Source organism: Fusarium falciforme, chromosome 4, assembly GCF_026873545.1.
Source record: "Fusarium falciforme chromosome 4, complete sequence".
Lineage (NCBI taxonomy): Eukaryota > Fungi > Ascomycota > Sordariomycetes > Hypocreales > Nectriaceae > Fusarium > Fusarium falciforme.
Genome location: NC_070547.1, coordinates 685,195 through 711,269, shown reverse-complemented (window position 1 = coordinate 711,269; position 26,075 = coordinate 685,195). Strand labels below are relative to the sequence as shown.

Below are 26,075 nucleotides of genomic sequence, written 5' to 3'. Positions count from 1 at the left end.
CAAACCACCAACACATCCAGGCCATTGTGTTCCCCTCCCACTCACTGACCAACCCAACCTCCTTTCCTCATCTCTTCCTTTGTCCACTCCTCCAGCTTCTCAGCCAACTTTTCATCCTTGGCCAAGCGACTCTGCCAGCCAGCCTCGGCAATCCTCTGAAAGTACGTACCGCTCTGGCTCTCCTTCATATTGGGACTCGCAACACAGAAGACGCTCGTCCAAGCGCCCTTGTCCCCATCCACCCTTCCTCCCAGAGCGCCAAACACTGAGAAGAACTGCCTCAACAGCGTCGGAATCTCTGCGCGGTCTCCAATTTGGCTGTCCACAAAGCCTGGGTGCACAATCGCAATCCAGATTTCTCCCTCGCCAGCTTTGGAGCTGGGTGACCCAGGACCGTACCTTTTGTGCAGCGTTTTGGCGTGGAAGATGTTGCCAAGCTTGGATTGGCCATATCGAGTAATTCCGCCCTCATTGGGAAGTGAAGTATCGGCAAAGTTGATGCCTCCCTTTGGTGCCTGGTAGTGACCTGACGAAGACAGATTCACAATCCGGACAGCGCCAGAGGGTAGACCCTTTGACGTGTTGAGCATAAGAGGTACCAAGTAAGAAGTGAAAACCCAATGAGCAAGATAGTTTGTCTGCCACTGAGCTTCGTATCCGTCTTCTGTCATCTCAATCGGCGTTGCCATGATGCCGGCATTGTTGACGAGTCCATGTAGTGCGGTCTCTTTTGACAGGAAGAGCTTGGCTGCTGAGACGACAGCAGACAGTGATGTATGGTCCATTTCCAAGATGGAGATGTTCACTTTAGGGTAGCGCTCCTTGATCCCAGAGGCTGCCTTTTCGCCTTTTGCGTGAGAGCGTGCGCACAGGTAGACGTGTGCGCCATGCTGAGCGAGACGAGCGACGGTATTGTAGCCACTAGAGTAGAATCATTAGCTTGGAAAGATGTACGAAGCGAAATCAACTACTCACATGCCTGAAGTACCACCAGTGACAATGTACACTTTTCCTGTCAAGTCAGGAAGTGAGTCGGGATGAAAGGTCATGCTGACGAAGAGTACGCGGACGATCTTAAAGTTGAAAGAATAGGGTAGGTGAAATGAGGAGGCGAGAGCGGCAGTTGTCGAATTGATTGAGCCTGTTGGATAGTAAGATAAATACAAGAATTATTTGAGGGAAATAGTGGCTTAAATATCCAAAATCTATGCCTAGCCCTCCCCCAGGGAATGGCCCAGAAGTGACGCTTCAAATCATCAAAACCACCACTAACCATCAGCATCTCGTGGTGTTTCGAAAAGAGGAAAGCCAGACGGTAAGCCAGGTGCATGAAGCTAATACCCAAAAGGCTAGACCTACGCTTCTGTCCAATGAGAGCAGACATCTTGCGATCCTCCCACCACCGGAATCAGCACCCCCTGTTGATGCTGGCGTCAGCCCATAACCTCCACCTCCACACTGCTGACGGCGGAGGCAGCACAGCGAGTTACACTTAGAAAGCACACATTTTCCCAGCCTCCTGCTTCAGACCTCCTTCCAAGCCGAGAGTCCGAGCTGGCGTCATGTTATCGACTGCATCTCGGGCCCGCGGGACGCCTATGCCCAAGCTACCAGAGGTCAGTCAATCCAATGCGACACGGTAAAGGTGCGCCTTGCTAAACCTGGGCAGCTCATAGATGAGGAAGACGATTGGAGTGGAGTTACCGATGCGGCGTCACGTCGACGGTTACAGAATAGGCTCAATGTCAGAGCATATCGTCAGCACCTTGGATCCCCAACATCGAGTATAGAACTAATGCAGTCGATCCGCAGGACGGCGAAAGGCTCTTGAGCTGAAGGAGAAAGCCTCAGTTCACCAAATAATTAAGACCGCGTCCGAGATACCATGCTGGATTGAAGCCCAACAAGCCATACGCCTGGTACCAGCAACAACGGCGGCCAAAGCCAATAATCCTCATGCACCTCTAATACCCCGGATTCCTTCCTCGCATGACTCCATGGTTCCGGTCAGGTCCCCCAAGCCTCGAATCACGTTCCCCCTTTCCTCCGATCACCTGATCGTTCTGCTCCAATTCAACGTCCTACGTGCATCTCTCGCTAATCGAGAGCTGGTATCACAACTTGGGAGTGCTCCTACTGCCGAATGCTCCTCCGCAGCAGAACACGTTCTTCCATATCCTACAGACCCCGGAGTTGTACCTCCGTCTCTATTACCCACAACTCTCCAGCGCACGATCCCACATGAAGGCTGGGTAGACATCATACCTCACCCTGTCTGGCGCGACAACGTTCTCCTTGCGCTTGGCCAGTTTGATGAGGACGCTCTCTGGTCAGGTATCATGGGCGGCCTCTTTGAAGGATTTCCAGAGTCGGAGATTGAGCATCGGGGTGTCGTTGCGTGGTCACCTCCGTGGGATGCGAGCGGGTGGGAGTTGTCACCAGGGTTTGTGAGGAAATGGGGCTGGTGTCTTAGAGGGTGTGAAGACATATTGGCGATAACGAATCAGTGGAGGCTGAAGAGAGGAGATGAACCAATCATTTACGAGCTGCCGTAGTAGGATTACCTGTTATGAGTAACAGTAAACGCTCACAACGATGCGTGTCAAGCCACAAAGTGCCGTTCTAAAATGAAACGGCTCCTGGGGGAAACAATTGGTCGCCAATAACGACCAAAGTGCCTTGACGCGTAATACAGACCAGACTCAGCTGCATATCATCATGACAAACTTGAGCCAACCCATGAGTCAGAGTTATCTCATTGGATGTGTGGTCTTGAGACATCTGGTTGAAGGAGGCAGCCAAGAAGGTTTCCAGACTAGGCTGACAGCCACGATCTTTTGTCAATTTCTTTTACAGACATAAATAGAATCTCAAACCCAAGCCTATGTCCCAAGCGAGTTTAAGCCACCGCCTTCAGGGTGAAGCTGAAACATGTCACCCAAGTTTGTCTGTTTTAAGTTGCTTCACGATGCACTGACTCCTCGCCGTCTTCGTTTCAACTACTACTAACCCAAAGCGGAGCAAAATACTCGATCCTATTGGCTGCTTCGTATTCAACCCAGCATCCTGAATCGCGAATACTCCACTCAGACCGTGTTTTGCTGCGCCTCCCGAGACTCGGACCGCCCATCTTTCTCCCCTTTCTCTCAGATCTAAAAGTCTTTACAATAACGGCCATGCCACGGAATATTCTCTCCCGCCAAGTAAGATAACGTGCAGAATCATGAGCGAATCGAAGCCTTTGCCCCGGAGGCCCAAGTTCAGGCGGGCGTATGGCCCCAAAACCCGGACTGGATGCATTACCTGGTGCGTGACCCGCTCAACCCCCAACCCCCTTGTTCCCCGTGCCGAGGAAAGAAGCTGATAGGCGACATTTGTTGCTGGCTATAGCAAGTAAGTTATCTTGCCGTTCGATAGCTTGGCTCAACTCTAAACCAACTCCTTCGTGCAGGATCAGACACGTGAAATGTGACGAGGAAAAGCCCATATGCCGACGATGTCGCGATAGCGGTGTCAAGTGCGACGGCTATGCCCCCCCTCCACCTCCCAAGAAGCCAGTTCGACGACGCGATGTTTGTGTACCAGAGTCAAAGCAAGTCATTATCTTCCAACCCCCGTCAGCACCCGGTGCCCCCATCGAGAGGTACTATCTCGATCACTTCCACCACTGGACCTCCAAGCAACTGACCAGCTCAACCGACATGTCTAACTTTTGGATGACCTTTGTATTGCCTCTGGCCCACAATTGTGAACCAGTGAGATATGCAGTTTCTGCTGTCGGTGCTGCTCATCGGTTCTTTATGGCTGGCCAGGATACTCGATCTCCACTGCAGCAGTTGAGAGGCTTAGCGATGCAAGAGTACAACAAGGCCATCTCGCATATCGTACCCCACATGTCGATGGACTCGGCATTCAACATTCACTGTACCTTGGTCTGCTGCATCTTGTTCATCGCCTTTGAGGGCATCACAGGGAGATACACTGAGTCCGTTCGACATCTTCGGGCTGGTAATCGTCTACTGGCCCTCCCCGCCCTTGCCTCGGACACACAAGGACGACATGTCACCAGAAAACTGACTCAAATGTTTGCCACTCTGGGAGTTGAGGCATCTATATTTCTAGAGGATAACATCCTCCCTGCTACAGACCCTCCCTACCGCGCCGTCAACGCATCCGAAGCCCCCGCTGCAACACCATTTCGAGACCTGGAAGACGCAAACTACGAGCTACGGAAACTGGATGTTGAGGCGGTGGAGATGATGGCTGAGGAGCCTTGGGAATGCAATTCAAGCGACCAAAGCCCAGATTCTGAGAACATTATGTACGATGAGGAGATCTGGAAAGAGCTTGATCAAAAGTTTTACCACTGGAACACTCGTTTCGAGCTGACAAAGTCAATGCTCCAAGAGAAACAGCCTCTGATGATAAACGCCACACAACTCGCCATCCTCACGGTGGCGCAGGAATTCTGGAAGATGAGCATGACTTGGGGGCCCAACTCTCCGCCGCCCACCGAAGCAATGTCGTCTTTTCTCAACGCTTCAGAGGCTCTGGCGCAGTTGGTCGTCGTCCCTGGACATCCAACGTTTTCCCTCGACGGAGATCTCATATCTGGCCTCTCATTTGTGATCTCTTTTAGTGAGGATGAGCAGCTTCGGACTCGTGCGCTCGATGTGCTCAGGTCTCTCAATAGACGTGAAGGTATCTGGGATAGCAAGGAGGTTTTGGAGATGCACGAGGCAGCACTATCACTTGAAGATGCCAAAGAGTGGTATGAAAAGGAGGTTCCGGGTGGAGTGCCGGGGTTTATGGTGGAGGTGGCGAGGAGATCAAACAAGCTCAACCTGACAAACAACATCCTCATCACAGCTGGGCAATATAAAAAGGAGGACAGCCCATCAGATGGATCTTGTTAGAATATTCAAGCGGTCATACTGGGAATCTATTAGTTTCTCGTGTATATGTACAGTTCCTGAATCCACGACATCATCTACATCATCGTCGCCATTGCCCTCAAGTCTATATCCCCAACTCCAAACCAGTGCGCAACAATTTTAGCCAGTCAACTCAGATCCCTCCTGGGGCTGGATCTCAATCAGGTTGCCATCAGGATCGGCGACAAAGATGAGAGGCTCGTTGGTGGGACCCAGCACTTTGGAGATCAGCTCCTTCTCCTCAGGGCCAAGTTGAGCGAGAGCTTCAGGGGTCAGGCTGGTAGCTCCAGCGACCTTGCTGCCGAGCTCAATGGGGTCACCGTACTTCTTCAGAACGGGAATGTGAGGGAGCGAATCCAGACGATCCTGCATCACCTTGGTGTCAGGCACGACCATGCCGATGTGCGCAAAGGTGTTGGGGGTCTCGATGGATGAATCGATGTTGTAGACGGGAACGTCGACATAGACCAGCTCGATCAAGCCCTCAGCGTTATTCTTCTCCCGGTTCATCTCAAGGGCGGTCTGATACCCGGTTCCATTCTTTCCGCCGTGAGGGTGTCCCATGTAGGTGATGCTAAAGTGCTTGGAAACGTGGAGGGTGAAAAGTTTACGGAGACCAAAGACGCTAGAGTAAAAGTCGACACTGGCGGTGAGGTTCCTGACGTTGATGCAGAGATGGTTGATGAAGTAGCCGTTGGTTGCAAAGTCGGCGGGCTCTTCAGTGCCGAGCTCAGGATAAGGGTAGGTGATGTTGTCGTTGGCTCCTCGGGGCTGAATGTGAGGGACAGCATGGCCCAGGACGGGAGCGAGGAGCTGAGCCCCAATGAGAAGAGTAGAAAGAAGGCGAACCATTGTGTAAGTGGTTGGCTGTGGGATGTGATTAGAGTGTGGTTTGGGTGGGTAAGTTGAGATTTAATGTGTGAGATGAGATCTTGCAGATGAGGTGAGATGAGATGAGATGAGATTGTGTGATGATGATGAAAAACAAGACCAAAACAATACTCTTTTTATCCTCATCTTCAACTACATACAATAACATCAACCTCTTCATCCTCGCCTTTACACTCGGTTGGTTCTGTCACCGCTTCCGCGCGCTTACATCCCATCGCCCTTTTTTTCGCCCTCGCTCACTCGCGTTTCCTCGCGCCAAGCCGCGTTTCAAGAGCGATTGGTCAAGATGCGAAAAAAAAGCGTCAACGATCCGATCCTTGGATGCAACGCGACGCTTTAGCGTGAGGCGCATGAACTCTTGGTGCCTAGAACTTGACATGAAGGGATTCTCTTTCGCATCCTTTTACTTGGATAAAGGCTCGGCGGAGAGGCTGGTGAGGCTGTAAGGCTCTGATGCTGGGGTTTGAGTTGGGATGATCAAGGCTGTGATGTTGCATTCTCTCCACTTGACAGGAAATCCTCTCGGACAAGATACCGATCTGTGTCTGTTTCCGACATTTCACAATCTCAAACAAGAAGATGCACGAATCCTTTCGCTTTGTATTTCCATGTTGAGTAGGCAACCGCCACTTCATTTCTTCAGCTGTCATGTCACGAGGAGAAACAGAGAGAGAGAGAGGTATTTCGGGATTTGTTTCAATTGAACTGCGCCAGGCAATTCCATCGAGACTGACTCGAGGCGCGTCCGCCTCGTCCAGTCTCGGGACATCGTCAATCTATGGATGATGTTGATATCAAGATTCTATATCGCTGGTCTATTGCAAATTCCCACGTCGAAAGTTGTCGACTTTTCGCCAAATCCAAAAAACGCCCAAGAGTCAAATCATTCAATCTGTTAATCCTTCTTAAACCACAGCGGCGCCGTCGTTGGCGTCGGCGTGCAGGACGGGGTTCACAGTCTCGTCAAAGAAGCACTTGAAGTCGCTGCCGAGCTCCTGGCGCAGCGCCTTCTTGACAGCCTCCAGGACGTTGGGGAAGACGCCAAAGTTGGCAGGGTTGTTCTCGTCGTTGTCGCCGCCCTGGAAGACACCGGTTCGCACCAGGCACGTGTTCCAGCCGTACATGTTGCCACCGATGATGTCAGACGCAGGGTTGTCGCCGATCATGTAGATGTTTTGGGGAAGCTTCTCCTCGCCGTGGAGCTCGCCCATCCAAGAGGTGAGCACGTCGTCGGCGTACTTGTAGGTAGCCAGCTCGGGCTTGCCGTAGACGACACGCTCGAGGTCGACGCCGGTGAGGGCCTTGTACATGGCCTCAAGACCGATGCGGAAGGCTCCCTGGGACATACGGGGGGTAGGGTGCTCAGTAGGGCAGAGAAGATCACCCTGGGAGAAGTAGATGGGGATGCGCTCAGCAACGGGGTCCTCGGCGACAGTGCCAAGGCGACCGTTCTTGCTGCGGAGAACATCCATGATGATCTGCATGTCGGTCGCATAGTCCCGAGAGTCGGAGAAGACCATGATAGCCTCGATGCAGATCTTGGTGAAGTCACGAGGACGAGAGGTAGCTCGCTCCTCATCAGTGAAGACACGGTAGGGGGCAATGGTAGGGTCCCAAGCGACAATGTCGTTGGGGACGACAATGTTACGGAAGCCATACTGCTCAGCAACTTCACGGCATCGATAACCCTCACCACCGACGACAAGGACAGTGCTGTAGTACTCAGCCAGAGCACTCATGGGTGTGTGGGACTGGATGAACTGGTCGGTGTTGACGGGGTTCTGGAGGATCTTGGACAGCTGCTCGCAGCGGGCCTTCTCGATCTTGCCAGATCCGTTGGTGAGGAAGATGTGGGGGATCTTGATACCGAGCTCGTTGTCTCCGTTCAGGATCTCAAGAGCCTTGCGGCCCTCGGGGATAAGACGGTCGCCGTGGACGAGCACACCGTCAATGTCAAAGGCGAAAGCCATGTTCTTGGCCTTCTTGACCTTCTCAGCCTGGATGCTCTGAACCTGAGCAACAAGGAGCTCCCGGGTAGGCTGGATCGGGGGCATGCCCGGACGCGTAGGTCGACCGTCGGCATGGTGCACAGACGAGAGACGCGACTGACGCTTGCGAGGGATGGGGAGGGCTGTGCCGAAAGAGTTGCGGGAGGATCTGCGGTCCCTCATGGAGGGAGACACGCTGAGGTTGTGCATGTACTTGCTGGCCTCTGAAATGGAAGAGCGGGTGGCGGGCACCTCAATAGGGCCAGTATCCTCAGATCCAGGAATGGCAAGGCTGTTCTCGTTGCCATTCTGGACGCTGGAGATGGAAGACATCTTTCGTAGAGAGCTGGGACTAGTGGGGACGTGGAGGTCCGACTCGTCAAAGGCAGATGGGGACATATTGTGTGAAGGTAGAGAGGGAGGCTGAAAATGCAAAGGATGGATCAGGGTATCAAGAATGAGTGTATGGATATGGAGGCATTGAGTGATGACGAATCCAGGGTCTACAGACTCGGGGAAGCGTATTTATCTATCGGGCAGAGCATATCTCGGATCCCTCTCCGCCACGCCGCGTCGGGAAAAAACTCGTTCATGTTGATATCATCATCATCAACATCGTCATCCAGGAGAAATCTCGAAACGGGGCTACCGACGGCATATTGTGGAGCTCGGGCACTCACCGTCAAGTTACAAGTTACACGTTATCTACGTTTTTTCACTCACTCAAGCGAGAGTAACATTGGACCAAAGAACGTTCCAAGGAGAAGACACGTTGAGTGCGTGCACAACGTTTGGACCCGGAGTGACGTGAGCTTCAAACGTAGAGTATCCGCCGTGGACCCTCTTAGCTGGTTACACCATAGCGACGAGATATGCCTCAGAGGTGAGAGCTGGTCGTCGTGTTCCTTGGCGGTACAGCCGCATCAGGCGGTAGTTCCGAGGAGTGGCCGTCCCAAGTGGGCGGTGCGGAGCCGCGGCTGATACGGTATGGATCTCGCATGGTTGTCCGTATGGAACGAACGGTATCGGTATGGATCTTGTACCTGTTGGCCGTATGTGGCCGCATGGATCTTACTGTGGTCTTATGGATCTCACTACCACCGTATCCATCTCTTCCTCCGTCACGTTCCGTCTCGGTTGGCCGACCCGCCACCCTCACCGAAAGAACCCTCTGACATCATGCACCTTTTGGACCCTGGGAACTCCGTTTTCATGGTGGACCCGTTACGGGTAGGGCGGATGAGCCTCAAACATCGCAAACGGTAACAATCTGGGACGATCGCCACCTCTTCCCCACCCGTCGATAAGATCGCTCCCATTGTGAAGCCCGTGGTTGGTCCAAGCCGGTCAACCTATGACTCAAGAGGAACCCACGTAGCTCTCCTAGATAAAGTCAAAAAGCAAGGGGGCGAGTTGTTTTTGTTGCGTCTACAGTATGAAAATTTGATTTTTTAAAAAAGACATTTTTTTTTTATCGCTTCTAGAAACTCGTAGTAGGCACGATGATATCATAGCTAGTCCACTTTGTGTCGAAACCACCACGTTTTGTTGAAGGATGTGATACAGCCACCTCGCCAACAAGAGGACCCTGATAATTTATCACGGCTACAGCGCCTTGAGGCGAAAATATCTCTTCTGCTCATTTATTAAAAGCGGTTCCTTCGATATCTGTTATCTCACGTTATCTCACTCTTCTCCTTCCAACGCATCATATCCCTGTCATCACGAATATCGACCTACCTACCTATCCACCATGACCTCCAATACCACCACATTCACCCTCAACAACGGTGTCAAGATCCCAGGCCTGGGATTTGGCACCTTTGCCAATGAGGGCGCAAAGGGTGAGACCTACAAGGCCGTCACCTGCGCCCTCAAGTGCGGATACAGGCACCTCGACTGCGCCTGGTTCTACCACAACGAGGCAGAGGTCGGCCAGGCTGTGAGGGATTTCCTCAGTGAGAACCCCTCTATCAAGCGAGAGGATCTCTTCATCACCACCAAGGTCTGGAACCACCTCCACGAGCCCGAGGATGTGAAGTGGTCGATGCAAAACTCGCTGTCCAACTTTGGCCTCGACTATGTTGACCTCTTCCTGGTTCACTGGCCCATCGCCGCTGAGAAGGACGCCGACAACAAGCCCAAGATTGGTCCCGACGGCAAGTACGTCATTAAGAAGGACCTCACAGAGAACCCTGAGCCTACATGGCGCGCCATGGAGGAGCTGCTGGCCAGCGGAAAGACTCGCGCCATTGGCGTCTCCAACTGGACCATCCCCGGTTTGAAGAAGCTGCTGGGCTTTGCCAAGGTCAAGCCTGCTGTCAACCAGATTGAGATTCACCCCTTCCTTCCCAACACCGAACTTGTCAAGTTCTGCCAAGACAATAGCATCCTGCCCCAGGCCTACTCGCCTCTTGGCTCCCAGGACCAAGTCCCCACCACAGGCGAAAAGGTCCGCACCAACAAGACCCTCAACGAAGTCGCTGACCGCAGCGGACACACCCTGGCTCAGGTTCTTCTCGCCTGGGGTCTCCGCCGAGGCTACTCTGTGCTGCCCAAGAGCTCAACTCCCTCGCGCATCGAGAGCAACTTCCAGGTTCCCACCCTCTCCGACGCCGACTTTGAGGCTGTCGAGGGCGTTGCCAAGGGCCGTCACACTCGCTTCGTCAACATGAAGGATACTTTCGGCTACGATGTCTGGCCTGAGGAGAGCCCCGAGAAGGGCACTTCTGTTGCTTAAGTTTGATTATGAGTTATGGAGAATACCCGTGGATGCGTGGCAGGCCCGCGCGAGGATCAACATGTTAACGATGGCGTTTGAAACTGGGAAAAGTTATAGACTTAACATAGAGTGCTCGATGCTGGCTGGATGTGGCTCGAGCACATGAGATCAACAAGCATGTTGCAACCCGAGATGGTTGATGAGTATCATAAATGCACTTTGCTTGCCCGTGATGGTGATGGTTTTGATTGTCCTAATTCAACCGTTTGCAGCTGAATTGCGTGATGCGTCACACAATGCTCTTCGATGAGATGTCGGACCCTAAAATCAACAGTAAATGCTGGGCAGTCATGAGAGAGATGTGAAGACAGTATCTATCAAGTTGGGATAACATCTGCATGTGTTAGTTAGTCCCTTCATTATGGGACACCTTATTCTTATTTTTCAATGACGTCTCCGTCGCACATAGGATCAAAGAACACACTCATAAACACGTAGCAGCATCAAAACCCAATGCTGATTGGAGAACATCAACTCACGGTGTTTCAAATGTGCAAGTTTACGAGATAGACGGGAAACTATCTAGCCCTTAAAACTATGCCATATATGAGCACTACTTGCATATTAGCCCTATATCTCAATAATGTACTTGTTATTAAGTCATATTCAATACAATAATTATAAAAATCTCACCTAACCCAAAATCCATCTCCAAGGTACTCAGTATTCTAAACGCATTTCATTGGCCAACGGGGGTAATAATAGTATGTCTCACAATCTATATATTTGGTCAAACAGTTACCTAATTCCCGTTTAAAAATAGAGCAATGGTTCAGTCTCTCATTATGAATAGGGTAGTTTATGAGACCGTCGTGAGGAGAGGGTTAGGACATACGCATGTTGCGTTCACTAGTCAGTTCAAGTCTAGGTTTAAACAAGAGTTTAGATACGTTCTCTCATAGGTAGATGAGTTTCCGTTAGCGAAAAAACGAGTTTGTTATCCCGTGAAGCTTTGATATTTGATTTTGCTAGAATTATAAACATTATTCCTCTTGACCCGCTGAGGGCAACTTAAAGATAAAAGACTCATCCCTGTGTTCTTGATACCCTATAGGATTTCCTTTGGCCAAAAAGTTAGGCCCTGTCAAAAAACTGCACTTTGCATTCACCATCCATGCATGGCCAACGCCTGCGACCTGGCTGAGACCAATAGATTCACTATGTCAACATGACAGGGGTCTTCGGATCCAATGAAATCTCGACGCACTCTTCAGCTTGCTCAGCCTGCTGCGGGATCAACTCTCATGATCCAGCCACCGCCTTTCCATTTTGTTTAGCAGTGAGGGTATATTCTAGCCATCGCATCCGCTGATAGAATCCAGGTGATGTCCGGAATAGCTCTTGGAGCGACTGAAACTTGCATCACCAATCTGAGAAGTCTCGAAATACCAGTTTGTGTGTACTTGAAACTCCGTAAGATCTCCTCTGCTTTGGTCTCTCCACACACAGGTACTCATCTAACCAGGTGAATCGCGCCATCGAGGACGTCACCAACGTCATGATATCTGGGGTAGAGTCTAGGACCGGCATATTGGCCGTGTTCTTGACACTCCAGCTCCTCGTCTTCATTCTCGAGATTCTTGTTTTCACCCCAAGCATCAGAACGCGAGGGTGGTACATGCCGCTGCGGCAATGGCTTGCTCCTCTCGGCGTTGCTCTCCTCGGAATAATTCTTGTGCCCATCGTGTTCGCAGACGTCGAATCGACCAGCGAAGCCCTGCATGGCAAGTGCGGTGTCGGTGTGGATGCCGACGTCGCAGGTGATGGCGTCCGCATCGCGGCGTGGGTGCAAGTCTGCGTTCTCATCGCAATCTCTTTACTGGGCACCTTCCACCCCAATGCCACTGGTGCCAAGGAGATGGGCGCTGGACTCGTCTTGACGCACATATCCCTGGCTATCGCTTTGCTTGTCCAGGTAAAGCAGCAGACACTGACATTGGCTGATGCTGCCGTCGGCGCCATGATTCTTGACGCTCAGAACATGGCCCTATCAATTCCCCTTGCAGCGAAAGAGTCCTTGGCCGCCAGATGGCAGGTTCGGGTTATGGGCTTGATCCAACTCTTTGGGCTCATAACCCTTATTTTCATTGTCAGACAGTTATTCCAGGGCTCGTTTTCCACCAAGGAATGTCCCTGCTTGACGGTATTCTGGTGGGCATGGCTCAGCAACTGTCAGCCACCCCAGAATGAACAGGCTCTATTTTGGGTTTACTGCAGTCTGCGGTGCTTGATATTTGCACAAACGTCGTTCCACTCTCTCTACAACACTCAAGAATTCCACGAAGCTGAGCCAAAATGCGGCGATGAGGGGACCGAGATTCAACAGAAGGGTGGCGTGTTGGTTTCCATCACGTATCCCAACGACAGTATTGATGGACTACCTGCCTCCTACAGCGAGTATCCTGCTACTACGTCTTCCATATACGCCCTAAACGGTGTGCTTGCCCTCACTTCCATGAGTGCAGCTGAGATGGCTATTCAAGGCTCGAATCTGCAGCCATCATCAGCCATCAATTCTGTCGGCCAGATCATAGCTCTCGTCGTCGCTGCCGCCACTGCTCTGCGGGCAGGTTGGCTTTTTCTGATGCTCTTCATCCGTGACTGGACGTCAGGAAAAGTATCTGGTATCATGTGGCCTTTTCGACTATACAACTTCACGCAGGCGTCTGGCTGGCAAGGTTACACCCTGCTCCCGGCATCTAACCACGATCCCAGCACGATCAAGCTTGGCAGCATTATAAACGACCCCAAAGACCCATTTAGTCCACTCGATGAACCTGTAACGACAGAACCGGCCGTCCGTACTCGCATCGAAGATGTCGAACAAATAACCACCACCCGCTCCCGGGGGCCCAAACGGGTTTTCAATCACATCCCTGCTTTTCGCGACGTCACGGCTGAAGATTTGAAAAGGGTGACAGCAGATGCTATGGAGACAGTCAAGTTCACGCCGAGCACAGATTATATTGAGGAGAGCATGAAAAAGCCCGGGGTGGAAGCCTACCTTGAGTCCATGCGAGGCCCTGCCAACAGAGTGTTTATGGTGACTGGAGTAATGAACGCGGAAGGTTTTACTCTTTCTACTTGCAGTTCATCTTCTACCTCTGCGTCTGCTTCGATGGCAGTCCCTGGGTTCCCTCTGGACATAGGCGCTAGCGCTCATATGGGTAGGAGCAAAGAAATGTCAACAACATACCAGGGGCTTATACCTGTTGCATATCGATTGGAGGCTATCACGGTGGGTAAAGATGGGTATGTCTTTAAATCTCAGAGATTCGGAGGGGATCACTGCATGGACACGATAGTCTAAGACGCTTGCGCCTGGAGGTCTGAGTTTCCCCAATCTGGGCCGGTTGAGCTGGCATCTTTTCTCGAGTAGGTGCCTCTCATCGACCTCGAGGCTTGGGGCGGATGGAATCGATGGATGGACACCGTTGCTATATTAGAGACAATTCAGTGATGGAGAGACAAAGGGAGGCGTTCATAAAGGAAGCTAGGTAAAGTCAGATAAAAATATTTGTCCTGGGTCAACGTAAAGAAAGCAGATCTTATTGTCAACTTCGGAACCTTCTTACATTCATCTCTCTGCTAATCGGCTCCAATCGCACACACCAAACTACCTCCTAACATGAGCCCGAAACCTTTCAATATCAAATTCTTGCTTTTCCATCGGGGAACAGAAACTCGTCCACCAGCTTCACAACTTCCCGCGCAACCCCAAAGCTGTAGATAAAGCCTCCTCCAGTAATACCTGTGTCCCTTAGTCCCAGGTTGTTACTGACGACATACCACTTACCGTAGGCATGGACAATGTTTTGACCGTTCTTCGTCTCCTTTTCGATGCGCATCCCAGAAGACCTGTATGGCCGTATGCCCACATTGTGACCCACGACCTCGTAGTCGGCAAGGTCAGCAGAGAAGTGTTCTGGCAGGCTTCGGTTGATTCTTGTAACAATCTGGAAAATTTCAGTATTGATCTTAATTGGCAAAGATCCGTCTTCTCACATCTTTGTCGATCTCAATATCCACCTCGGTGTTCCTGCTGTCATCAGTGCCTCGTGCTCAAGATATGCATGCTTCACATACTCAACATCTGGGTCTCGTATTCCCCCAAGAATTACCGTTCCATCTAGACGGGGGATCACGTAGGTATAGGTGTTGCCGTCGTCCCGCATAAAAGACTTCTTGTAGCCGCTCTTGATGATCATGGTCTGCCCACGGAGAAGATCCATGTTCTGATCCTTGATATCGCTCAGATACTTTGGTCCCTCACCAGTAGCATTAATGAGAACATCGTGACCAAGATGATGAGCGTCAGATAGAGAGTCCAGGTCCATGCGCCTGAACTTGACGCCCGAGCTCTCGAGGTTCCGCTTCAGCCAGGGCATGAAGATATGTGGGTTGACCACAATGGTCATGTCTGCCATATATCAGCTGCATTCATCGATAAATCGCAGACTCACAGGTTATCCCGCCCCTGACTCCTTCTGGTAGTTGATCCTTGGGTAGGAAGCGAAACTGTCCCAATGATCAGCATCCTTAAACATTTTCCGAAAGGCCTTTCCTACTCCTGGGATAAAGTCCTTGAACCAGAAATCATCATCGCTCCTCTCGTTGTCATAGAACTCCTCCATTGGCAGTCTTTTGACACTGGATTCAGGGTGTCTAATAGCTAATCTCCATAGCTCAGTGAACGCATCCATCTGCATCCTCCTCTCACGAGCTGAGGAGCAACCACCAGCGACAAAGTTGGCTCCCGCCCAAGGACTAGCCCACTTGATAGAAGGCTTATCCCCAGGAAAGTCTCTTGCGATGACGGTGACCTCGTGGTGCCGAGAGAGCTGCGATGCTATGGCCAGGCCGATGATGCTGGTGGTTATAGTCAGCCGACATTTTTATCAGTGTGATGGAAGCGAAGACTGTACCCAGATCCGACAATTGTGATTTTTGCCATTTCAAGGGTTCGATGAAAAATGGGCTCACTATTATGTATACCGTCTGCTTTGTGTCTCCGTATAGTTCATCTCCCTCTCAGTGCCTGGATCAAGGTTTATATCCTCAGCCACTGCACCATATCTTTCTCCTGTGGTCGCTTCAACAAGCCCATGTGATGCCCTCGTTCCTGCGAGAACCTCTACCCCGCCTTAAGCCACCATCAGCGGTCCCGGCTGTGGTAACCGATAAGGCTAATTGGTCAAATTTGCAGTAAAATGCAAGGTCGGGATCTGAAGCCGTAGTCTGGAACGCCTTGACAGTTGTAGACAGGGTATTATTGCTCGAAACGGATCATCCCTAACTGGTCGCCACGTGTACGTGGAGTTTTTGGCCAGCCACTCTCCCTTTTCTACTTGGAACAGCTTCCTGATTTGTCAGTTGAACAACATGATAACGGCCTTGATCCTCCGTCTCTGGGAGGGCGATAACTGGGTAAACATGATCTGCTGATAAGTTCGGATCCGGCTCCGGCTCCGGCGTGAGTGAGGTGAAAGCAATGAGATGACAACCCATTTCTATCGATGAGACCGACGAAGTCCCTACAGCACCTGGATTTGCAAACGAGATGGAATAGCGTTAACCCCGTAGAGACGGGGCGGAGATAAGCCTGGGTTACGACTGTTTGAACCTCGGAAGGGATCCCGAACTGTGCCTAGGAGACGAGATAATATGAACGTCTGCTATTGCCTAAATCCATATTTTCTTTTCACATGTATTAGATCCATTTATCGTTTCTCGCTCATTTGCTTTCGCCGCGAACTATCTCCTACTAATCTTTCCAACGGGTGTCTCTGGACCACCCTACGTCAGGCTTTTGACGCCTCGAGTACCTCCTCGAGACCACTGTCAAAACACTACCTCTAACGACCTTTTACCCTATATCCTTAAATTTGGAAGAAGATTGCAGCAAATTTTTCACAGCATCAGCGTTGTTCGTCGATGGAGGTCAAAATGGCTCAGGCCAAGTTGCGGAACACTCTGAAGGATCTTTTTGGATTTCTACCTTGTGCATTCAAACTCGCCTTGTTTTGCCCGAGTTTCCACAGCGAAGCCTCGTATTATCTACCAGCACGTCATTGATGCAAAGCATCGAAGTCATCGCGGCAGGTGCCATTTGGTTCGTTGGACATACCATTGCAGAACCTCTTGACCTATTGCCTGAAGGAATTCTGGATGATCCAAAAGGATCACGTCGACTCTTTCTGGAAGGTCGTGGCAGAAGACTAGGCGATATGCAACGGAAATCCTTATCATTGGTTCAGTAGCCTATCATGGCACAGTCCTTTTACTAACGTCAATCCTTTCGCCCATCGCCGGCGGTTCGGACAAGGCGCTATGAACAAGTTCGCACATTAACCAATGAATTAGTAGAGTTAGTAAACTTGGTTATTTAAAATTAATAGTACCACCTTGTTCAAGCACATGGGCAAGAATTGGGACGCAAAACGGATCCTCCGAATCCTTCACCCGATCCTTTGGGATGATCCTCAAGCTGACCACGGACGACACTGAGACCTGGAGAACGGCCACGCTTGTGTTTCATGGAAGTCTTATTGGTCTGTGGGACTTTACCATATCGATCCTTTCAGGCAGCTGAATTCTATGGCCATGTTTTCAAGCGCATGAATGTGGAGTATGGCTGTAGAATTAGTTATTGGCAGGGCTGGTTCAGGACCAGCACTATCCACTTCGATGTTTAAGCCTCCGGGAGAATAGAATGACTTAGAGACTTCTTGAGTATATAAAGGGACTTGTATTCATACCTTTCGAGTTTCTCATCCACCCCAAGGACAACTTCAGCTCTGTCTCCTCAAGCACCAGCAACATTTAACAACTGCCACTCTCCTCACTCTTAACTTTCTGCCCCATTCAAAATGCGTTTCAACTTTGCCTACGCCCTTGCTTACCTTGATGGCTCAAGCATCCTCGCCGCCGCCGTCCCCGTCGAGGCTACCGAAATCAAGGTAGACAACCTCCAGCGCCGCGGCCAAATCCCCGCCAACATGGACACCACTGCCTGCAAGCAATACTCTACCTTCATCGGCGAGTGGACCTACGATGCCCGCGTCCGAACCATGGACAACACTGAAGGCGTCTGCAACAAGCTCAAGAACGAGGCCGGCATCACCATCGGCTGCTCCTGGCGACACTCTGAGGAGTGCCGCGGCGACATCAATGACCCTCGCGTGGCTCAGTGGAAGTTCAAGGCTGGCACCAACTGTGGCCTTGGAGCTGTTAACGGTATAATTCTCCGTGCTACTGGGCAGAAGGGTGATGATGCCCAGTGCCTCATCAGCTTTGACGGCAAGTGGCCCGGCTACGAGTAAATTCGACAAACCTTTGCAAAGACTCTAGGGTCTTTCGTCGCGCGCATGGTTGAAGGATAGACGGCGCGGAACTTGGAGGACTTTAGCAAACGACATGGATCCCAATATGGACATAGAATAGTCACGAGCCAAGCAAGTTGAGGTCCTGCATTGCGCTATGTATAGGCAAGATTCGAATCCTGACATATTTCATTCCTCGTCAAATGTCTCTTGGCACACAAAGGATTGCCAAGTCATGAGTTAAAACGCGCTTAAAACAAAGTAGAGTATTATTGATTTGCGTCTAGCATGGGCATCCTTCTCCAAGATTCCACTTCTCACAATGGAGATGAGATTACAGACTTGGAGCTCGCAACAAAGGAAATCAAGTGCACAAGTCTACTGCAATCCAGTGCAGAGATTATGAGAACGCCTTACAAACTAGAGGCACTGAGAATAGTAGGGGTTGAGAACCTTGCAAGTCGAACCCCATTGACAAACAGTAGGTCCGGTGTATTCCTTGCCACCGCACTGGCTGTACTTGGGGAGACCTCCGGTAGCAGGTCCGCAGATGATGTCGTCATCGGTGGGCGATGGGGAGGCCTTGGAGCTGCTTGAAGAAGAGGAGGAAGAAGAAGAAGTCGTAGTGGCAGTGACGGTCCTGAGCGTCGTGACTCCGCTGATGGTGATGCTTGTAGATGAGCTGGATCTGGTAGTCGAAGTGGAAGAGAGGCCCTGGGTCTGTCCAGGGGTTGTGGCGCTAGAGGTGGCAGTGGCCTGGGGAGCGAGTTGACCAACTGTAGAGGGAAGACCGGGAACCAGAGTAGGACCGGGAATCTTGTAGGAAAGAGAGCTAGTGTAGAGGTTGAACAAAATACCAGGGTCGTTGGACTTGTAAAGCTGAGTTCCCTTGACACCAGAAGGAGAGAGAGAACCACCACCGGTGACCTTCAAGTTGAAGCACTGGGGATAGTTCTGAGCACCATTGGGCTGTCCTGCACCGTGAAGGGCGATGATTTCGTGACGGAGAACATAGTTGCCGGGTTCCAGCTGGGCAGGGATCTGAAGAGTCCAGGAGAAGCTGTTTGCGACGAGAACATCGGCAGCCCATCGACCGCTCTGCATGGTCATGTCGAGAAGACCGCTCTCGCCGATCTTGAAGAACTCGAGCGAGTTCTTGTCAACGGTCTCGCAGTCGTCAGGGCATTTAGCGAGATAGTCAATGACTGGACCCTTGTGACTCTATATGCACCCATTAGCATTAGACCTGGAAGAGTTCAAAATCAGGAAGGCAAACCTCAGGCCATGTATTCCACTGAAGGACGACTTTGTCACCGGCCTCGACAGTGACATGGCCCTTGGCGGGTCTAGCAGCCCTGTGGCAGATGATGTCAGGATCGCCAAAGCTGTTAGGCTCAACATAACCGTTATCGGTGGCGCCGTTGATCCAACCCACTACCGGTGGCTGGTTAGGGTTCCAAGACATGGCAGGCGCATCATAGCCTCTAAAGGCGACGCCGTTGGTGATGAGCCAGTCGACATGTCCGTGAGCCGCAACTTTAGCGGCAGAGTATGCGAGAGCAAGGAGGGAAGAAGTCTTGAAGAAAGTCATTGTGAGTGGTTGGTTAATGAAAAATGGTCTGTAAGGAAGGGAGTGAAGAGAAAGAAGGAGTGCTGCGAAGCTCGTCACAAGCACAGAATGCCAAACTAGGGCTTAGAAGTAATGAAAGCTGTTGTCTGCTGGAACCATATTGATCTTTGAAGCATCTTTTACAGCATTGCAAGACGACATATATACTTCATCGTCTGTAACTGCCAAGATGAGGTGGAATGGGTTTGGAGCAACCGGGACGATCCAGACCAACGCCACCACGTTCTACAACGTCGGGTCTATGAGACACACCCAAGCAATGGATTCCATTATCCGGCGGAAGAAAGGAAAAAAGTCCAACGATGCAGGGTTTTTGCCGTTTTCGGCTGTTTAACTGTGGCTTGATTTTCCGTGTGGCAGACGCATATCGGATGAGCCCCGAAACGGCGGCTATTAGCTGGACGGGATCAATATTTGAGAGATGTTTCATTTAAGGCTCGTACATAATTTCACGTAAGGATAGAATTGTCAGATAGTCACAGCCAGCCCAAGCTACACTCTGTCGCTGGTTAAACTTACCTGGTTTCTTCAATCTTGTTGCTGCTTGTTGCACTCGGCAACAGGTCGTCCAAGGTGAATCACTGTGCTCAAGCCACCCATGTAAACCACGAACCACAACAAGATAAGATTAAAGTGCCTCTCAACGCGCGCTACAATGCCTTGTTCATGCCAGTTTCTGGCTGGCATGTTCCAAGCTGGCCAGCCACTCCAACGCCCAAAAACCTGTTAACAGCACCATTTCAGCCAGAATGTCTCAATCTCGTGGCGCAACCGAGTTTCGAAGTGAGCTTACTTGATCAGTCACATTGCCAAGCTTTCAAGGCTGGGCGGACGCCCTGTGTTAATGCCTCATGCTCAAGTTCAGCCACCATAAGTGACCAGGCTGACAGCAGAAGGAGTCTTGCATCCTGTCACTCGAGTGGCCGTCTACTATTAGATGTCAGATCGGGACCGAGATTTCTCTCAGGCCTCCACCGCGGAAACGGCTTGAACTTTGGGCGCGTGTTAGGGACCCGAGATAGAGTTTGCGGGTGACGGGAAGTAAGCCGCCTTTTGTTCTCTTGGTATGCAGATTCAAGCCGTCACATCTATTAAGCTCATAGGCTTAGTCAGGCCGCACTCATATTAAGCAATAGAGCAGCGATGTTAATCAATGTTATCCTTATTGGGAGGTTCAACGATGCCAAAGCATTAAGGCTCCTGAAGTTGACAAAGAGCGCAACTATTCTGCCATCATTGCGCTCTGGTGTTGAATACAATGCTCCCCATTCCGCCCTCAGCCCCCAAAGCCAGGAAGCCACTCCTCGCCAAGAGAAATCAAAGAGCTGTCAGCGGCTCTGGTACCTGACAGGTATGCAGCTGCACCTGAATATCAACCTCCGACGCAGGGGCGCCAAACGCCACCGTTTAACCTCCAGCCACTCCTCCTCGCCTACGACTGTTCCAAACCGGCCGAGCCCGTGTGAAACATTGCGCTCAACTTCCGTTCACGTGCGGCATGAGACCGCGGTCCTGCCACGAACTGGATCTATCCAGGCTAGCCGAGACTCGAAGGGAGATGATGAAAGACCCATTGTTCTCTTGGCAAGGGTGTCTGGGCTTGTGTGTCTCAGTTCCTTGCGTGCGGGTGGTGCTGGAATGTTGGGTGCCTACCCTGCAGAAATGTGACTGGTAGGCTCTTGTAGGGATTAGAGTTGAGTTTTGGCCCGGCCTCTAACTATTGAGTCTGCCAAATGTGATGTCGGTTGATGGTTCTTTGCTCTTTGAATTGTCTGGTAGGAGCAACACCCGGAGTTTTACTCGCTCGCTTCGCAGGCCAATCGCAGCGTTGCTTATTTTGACGAAATACCTACAGAGGAATCTTCCCTCTTGAAAGAGGCGAGGCTCGTAGGAAGACGCAAATGATGAGATTCGTAGGTTCATCGTGATTCTAGGAAGCCAACTCAGTCCGTGATGAACGAGGAAATCCTCCAGATAGATGGACATGGAAGAGCTAGGGTTACGAATAGAATATTTCGATGGAATATGTCAAGTTGGGCAATGCTGGCAAGATACTTCTACCTGCAAAGAAGCGTTAAGGGATCTTTTGAGGCGTTCTTGGTCGTAATCAGGTCAGACACCTTACTTCTCCTCCACAGTTCAATATTGACATAGATCATGCTGCCTATTTGCCATATGTGTTGTCAATGTCTTCTCAGCTCAATACGACTCAAGCGAATCGCAACATATACCCTGTTTTTGGACAGGCTGAATTCAATGCCCTCCCGGCAAGTCTGGCTGACGTGAGATTCGCATCCTTAATAGGAAGCTGCTCCTATTTTGTGACTTGATAGCCGCAACCTCGATGTCGTCTGCCTCCTTATCCGATTACAAGTTCGGCGTCTTTGAAAGCTCGCGCTTTCTTGGTAGTCTTCGCCTGAGGATCAAGTTAGCAAAGGCCGCCAGACTCTAGAAGCGACGGGTCCGCACTGATCAAAATATAGTCATGCTAAATACAAAGGCTTGTTTAATTCAAGATATTTCGCGAAACTTATTCTGTATATCTCTTGGAGATGCGGTTTGATTGACGCTTGCTCAATCACATGGCTCTCGTGCATGCTCGTGCCAAAGACCCCGGCAAACAAAGGTAGGGATCAATACGACTTAAAATCTCACTCCAACCTTCAAGCAGTGTGGTTGGCCGAACTCGTGCTTATGGATGTTTACGTATGCGGGGGCCTTCGCAGGTTGATCTGAGCTATAAAATGCGTCTCTAACCCCGACTTCCAGCGTCATCTCACATGCTTACCATCTCCAGCTCATCAAAATTCTCATCATGTCTCTTACGCGCGACACGTTCATCTACCGAGGCGCCCTTGTCATCGGGTTCCTCCCCTCCTTCTTCGGCTTGAACGCACTCCTCAGGCCAGAAGCCTCCTTGAAGTCCGTCGAGTTCCCAGTCCCCGAAGATCCCGAGTTACGGAAGCTCGTCTTCGGTCTCATGCGCATCTATGGCATCCGCAACGTCGTCGTCAGCTTCGCCTTTACGCTGATCTGGTTGACTGGGAATAAGAGACTGGTCGGCCTGGGCTTGGTCGGTGCGCTGTCCATGGCTATTACTGACGGGCTGGTCAGCAAATCAGTGACGGGGGGTGGCGAGTGGAATCATTGGAGTTTTGTGCCAGTCATTGGAGGGTTCGTGGCTGGCTTGTTTGGGTGGTTCTGATGATGTGACAAAGGGTGGATGTGGAGGTTATTCACCCTCGAGAGAGTGGGTAGAGCTGTGGAGAGGGATATTCCTCATTAGGAAGAATACACAACCTTGAGCTTTGGCGCAGTTGGTTTGCTACCACTAGCTGAATCATGTGTTATGGGAGACAGGACGTTTCGATCGATAAACCTGCCATGTACTCGCCCAAAATATCTTCTCTACTAGACCTGAAAAATACATAAGAGACATCCCGCTCGACTAATTATGTACTACATCGTCTACAACCCTACACTCGTTCCCAGATAACGATAAAATTCTTCAATATTCTTCAAAACTCCAAGGACTGCTTTACAATAGCAACAATACTCCCCAGTCCCCGAGGACAGCCCCCAAGCAACAACAGAATGGGTCAATACCCCGAGGCCGTCCCAATTCCATTCGTCTATTCACTCCCCATGGAGCTCACCGATGACAAGGTTAAGTTCAAGCAGGGCCTTGCTAAGATCTACGGTGACATCCGTTTCACCGCCGAGGAGAAAAACGGCAGCTATATTGTCAAGTCGAGAAGTCCTGGCCCAAGGAATCTAATACGACAGCTACAAGAGATGGGTGTTATAAGGAAGGAATAGAACCTCAAGAAGTGCTGAAATGAGGTCGACTTCAGTAGAGGTTACAGCGGTCTTCATACAGAATGACTAGTAGCTAATCAAAAGAACAATAAGAAGCGTATTTAATCTGACTATGGAGTGACAGTTTGTAATTACTCCAATGCGGTTATCCATGGTATACCATTCTACCAGACTGCACCCGGCTAATAGCGACCGACCCCATGCCTTTGAAAGCCGTGTTCCGGATCCGCTGCCCCAATAGCCTATCTGCTGCTTCCCTCTGTTCACTGTAAGGGCCATACATGGCAACAAGAGTCAAAGGGAAGAACATGCGTAGATGGGCACACCCTAGGTTTTTACCCCCAAGGAAGCAAGATGACTCGAGGATCGCGTGGCACGAGTCCCGTAGCTCACGGGAAGATATATGAGGCTCGAGAATACTAAGCAGGACCCAAGAAGCTCCAAAGTAGGCGACTACCATGGCAATGAATGGGTCATGGTATCGCGCTCCAGATGGGACTGGCCACAGGACAAGCTCTCCTAGTTGCGTGGCCTGCTCCTGGAACTCGAACCATAATTGGTCGATCTCAAGACTTAGGTCTGGATTCAAGAGTGTGTCGGTTTTTGTAGCGTATGATGTCCGCACAAGCACGTCTGTGAGATAGAAGAGATCATACATCAGACGGTCAACACCCTGCTGGCTCGTCGCGGGGTGTTCCTCGGCTTGAGTCATCTTCGTCCAGCGGGATGGCACTGGTTCATGTTGTAGATATTGATCCGGTGTTGCAAGCATGACGAACAACTGTAATGGTTAGTTAATCGTCCGTGGAAGTGATCAAGTTACCTGCCGACTGAGATTGCACGTGTTGGCCCAGTTGCCAGATGACCAACTCATCTTTATGGCCAGCCGCACACGGCATAAGGGCGAGCATCTTCTTCGCTGCCTGAAGGTGCGTGCCGTATGCAACAGGGTTCGTAGAGCAGATAGCTTCAAAAAAGGAGAGCATCACACAAGTCCCGAGAGATGCCGCTTTGGGTGAACTCAAGTCATGAGTGAGGGACCTTGAGTGCTTCGTGAGGGCTCTGCCGTAGATGTTACAGGCCTCTCTGACAGCAGCTGGATTGCCCGAGACAGTCCCGCAATATGCCAAAGCCGTCGCCTGCATCGACAGTTCGAGAGCAGGCCCTTGTTCTGCCATAGATCCGCTTTGTAGCTCTGTAAGCCAAGATTGACGACGGGCCTGTTCGTTCCTCGCCGTGATGAACGAGATGAACTCATTGATGAAGGCGTGAGCAAACATGGACTGGTTGGAAGGCTGGTGAATCATGTCTGGCTTTGGTCGGTTCTTTGATATGATGCGGTCTGTCTGATTGATAACCAAGGCGCCCTGCAATGAACCCGAGCATTGTCGATTCGTGATGCGGCATTGTCGGCAAACTGGAAGCTCACCGTCGCAGCCGATGCGGCGACGCCTACAGGCAGCACAGCCACGGCTTCGACGAGGCATCTCGACTCAAAATTGGAGGCTTGATGAGTTCAAGTGTGTGATGCTTTGTTCAGGCGCTGCTTACTTGGTAGAGGCCCCTGTCAGCACCGCCTTGGCGCTAATCCCAACTTGGCAGGTTTCGCTAGCGCGGTTTGAAGCCATCACCATCTGACCAGGGTCATGATGCGTCTTGCAAATGCGAGCAATAATTACCGTAGGTTGAAATTTTTCTATGGGGAGTGATTAATGATCAGGCCGGATCTATGGACTTGATATCTCCGAGTTCTGACCTTAATATGCGAGACAGAAAGGTATAAGTATCTGCAGGTCTTGCCTCGCAGAGTCAATCAGCAACCCAACATCATTCACTTCACCACAGCACTCCAAAAAACCTCCCTACCTCCTCTTCTGTTGTCATTTTTCCAACATGAACTTCAAACTTCTCTCTGCTCTTATGCTCGCTACCAATCGAGCTCTGGCCCAGACTCCTCCCGGCTTTTCACCCTCTACCAAGAATACCCTTGGAATCAAGTACGGCAATATCAACGCCTCAGAGGGTGACCAGGTGCCAATCAGCGGTAAACTCTCCAAGCTGTATACCATTCAAGAGTCTCACTGATTCTCGAAATAGATGCAGTCATGTCTCCCACCCTCAGTTTTGCATCCAGCAACGCATCTCATGTCGTTGTCCTAGTCGATCTCGATGCGCCAAACGGCACCGACAGCAACGCCTTCGCGCCATTCCTGCACTGGGCCAAGTTCATTCCTTCAGGCGCAACAACCCTCCCCGGTGGCCCTCCTCTCAACATGTCCGACTTTGCGCCCTACTTTGGTCCCGCTCCCCCTCCAGGCACGGGACCCCATCGCTATGTCGCCCTCCTCTTCGGTAGTCAAAACAGCACATTCCAGGTTCCACCGAGCTTCAAGGAGTTCAATGGCACCGAGGTCACCGACCGTGTAAAGTTTGATATTGAGTCTTTCGCAGATGAAGGAAGACTGGAGCTGGTGGCTGCCAATTGGTTTACCAGCGAGAACGAGACGGCTGTTGCAACGGTCACCAATGACGCTCCTCGTATGGGAGGTGCCGGAGCTGCAGCCTTGGTGGCTTTTGGTCTTCTCGGCTTTGCTTCCCAGTTGATTTGAATCCATAAGTGGGAATCATAATGGAGATCTTGCATGAAATTAGGAGCAAAAAGCTTTCGGCGTGGGCTCGAGCTGGATTCTTGGTCACTTAACTTCATCA

General features: G+C 51.0%; 12 protein-coding genes across 12 annotated transcripts; 6 read left to right on the top strand and 6 right to left on the bottom strand.

Annotated features, from left to right (window-relative positions):
* Positions 1-41: 41 nt before the first annotated feature.
* NCS54_00499500 (Hypothetical protein) lies at positions 42-1,049 on the bottom strand (the record flags this gene model as incomplete). The annotated part of the gene is made up of 2 exons (XM_053150512.1): positions 42-921; positions 976-1,049. The coding sequence occupies 2 exons, from the start codon at positions 1,047-1,049 to the stop codon at positions 42-44; spliced, it is 954 nt and encodes a 317-aa protein (XP_053006487.1).
* A 2,174-nt stretch (positions 1,050-3,223) lies between these two features.
* Positions 3,224-4,916, top strand: NCS54_00499400 (Zn(2)-C6 fungal-type domain-containing protein; the record flags this gene model as incomplete). Its single annotated transcript, XM_053150511.1, has 2 exons — positions 3,224-3,306; positions 3,452-4,916. The coding sequence occupies 2 exons, from the start codon at positions 3,224-3,226 to the stop codon at positions 4,914-4,916; spliced, it is 1,548 nt and encodes a 515-aa protein (XP_053006486.1).
* A 138-nt stretch (positions 4,917-5,054) lies between these two features.
* On the bottom strand, positions 5,055-5,786 carry NCS54_00499300 (VOC domain-containing protein; the record flags this gene model as incomplete). Its single annotated transcript, XM_053150510.1, has 1 exon — positions 5,055-5,786. One exon carries the CDS (start codon positions 5,784-5,786, stop codon positions 5,055-5,057), a length of 732 nt encoding a protein of 243 aa, XP_053006485.1.
* A 944-nt stretch (positions 5,787-6,730) lies between these two features.
* On the bottom strand, positions 6,731-8,212 carry NCS54_00499200 (Hypothetical protein; the record flags this gene model as incomplete). The annotated part of the gene is made up of 1 exon (XM_053150509.1): positions 6,731-8,212. One exon carries the CDS (start codon positions 8,210-8,212, stop codon positions 6,731-6,733), a length of 1,482 nt encoding a protein of 493 aa, XP_053006484.1.
* Positions 8,213-9,566: 1,354 nt separating this feature from the next.
* Positions 9,567-10,553, top strand: NCS54_00499100 (Glycerol 2-dehydrogenase; the record flags this gene model as incomplete). Its single annotated transcript, XM_053150508.1, has 1 exon — positions 9,567-10,553. The coding sequence occupies one exon, from the start codon at positions 9,567-9,569 to the stop codon at positions 10,551-10,553; it is 987 nt and encodes a 328-aa protein (XP_053006483.1).
* A 1,540-nt stretch (positions 10,554-12,093) lies between these two features.
* Positions 12,094-13,905, top strand: NCS54_00499000 (Hypothetical protein; the record flags this gene model as incomplete). Its single annotated transcript, XM_053150507.1, has 1 exon — positions 12,094-13,905. One exon carries the CDS (start codon positions 12,094-12,096, stop codon positions 13,903-13,905), a length of 1,812 nt encoding a protein of 603 aa, XP_053006482.1.
* Positions 13,906-14,245: 340 nt separating this feature from the next.
* Positions 14,246-15,549, bottom strand: NCS54_00498900 (DAO domain-containing protein; the record flags this gene model as incomplete). Its single annotated transcript, XM_053150506.1, has 6 exons — positions 14,246-14,551; positions 14,601-14,634; positions 14,682-15,015; positions 15,059-15,113; positions 15,164-15,464; positions 15,521-15,549. The coding sequence occupies 6 exons, from the start codon at positions 15,547-15,549 to the stop codon at positions 14,246-14,248; spliced, it is 1,059 nt and encodes a 352-aa protein (XP_053006481.1).
* A 1,915-nt stretch (positions 15,550-17,464) lies between these two features.
* Positions 17,465-17,917, top strand: NCS54_00498800 (Hypothetical protein; the record flags this gene model as incomplete). Its single annotated transcript, XM_053150505.1, has 1 exon — positions 17,465-17,917. One exon carries the CDS (start codon positions 17,465-17,467, stop codon positions 17,915-17,917), a length of 453 nt encoding a protein of 150 aa, XP_053006480.1.
* A 420-nt stretch (positions 17,918-18,337) lies between these two features.
* On the bottom strand, positions 18,338-19,508 carry NCS54_00498700 (CBM1 domain-containing protein; the record flags this gene model as incomplete). The annotated part of the gene is made up of 2 exons (XM_053150504.1): positions 18,338-19,138; positions 19,194-19,508. 2 exons carry the CDS (start codon positions 19,506-19,508, stop codon positions 18,338-18,340), a joined length of 1,116 nt encoding a protein of 371 aa, XP_053006479.1.
* Positions 19,509-22,362: 2,854 nt separating this feature from the next.
* NCS54_00498600 (Hypothetical protein) lies at positions 22,363-23,366 on the top strand (the record flags this gene model as incomplete). The annotated part of the gene is made up of 2 exons (XM_053150503.1): positions 22,363-22,721; positions 23,111-23,366. 2 exons carry the CDS (start codon positions 22,363-22,365, stop codon positions 23,364-23,366), a joined length of 615 nt encoding a protein of 204 aa, XP_053006478.1.
* Positions 23,367-23,511: 145 nt separating this feature from the next.
* Positions 23,512-24,673, bottom strand: NCS54_00498500 (Zn(2)-C6 fungal-type domain-containing protein; the record flags this gene model as incomplete). Its single annotated transcript, XM_053150502.1, has 2 exons — positions 23,512-24,147; positions 24,209-24,673. 2 exons carry the CDS (start codon positions 24,671-24,673, stop codon positions 23,512-23,514), a joined length of 1,101 nt encoding a protein of 366 aa, XP_053006477.1.
* A 586-nt stretch (positions 24,674-25,259) lies between these two features.
* Positions 25,260-25,975, top strand: NCS54_00498400 (Hypothetical protein; the record flags this gene model as incomplete). Its single annotated transcript, XM_053150501.1, has 2 exons — positions 25,260-25,410; positions 25,464-25,975. 2 exons carry the CDS (start codon positions 25,260-25,262, stop codon positions 25,973-25,975), a joined length of 663 nt encoding a protein of 220 aa, XP_053006476.1.
* Between the last annotated feature and the right edge of the window lie 100 nt (positions 25,976-26,075).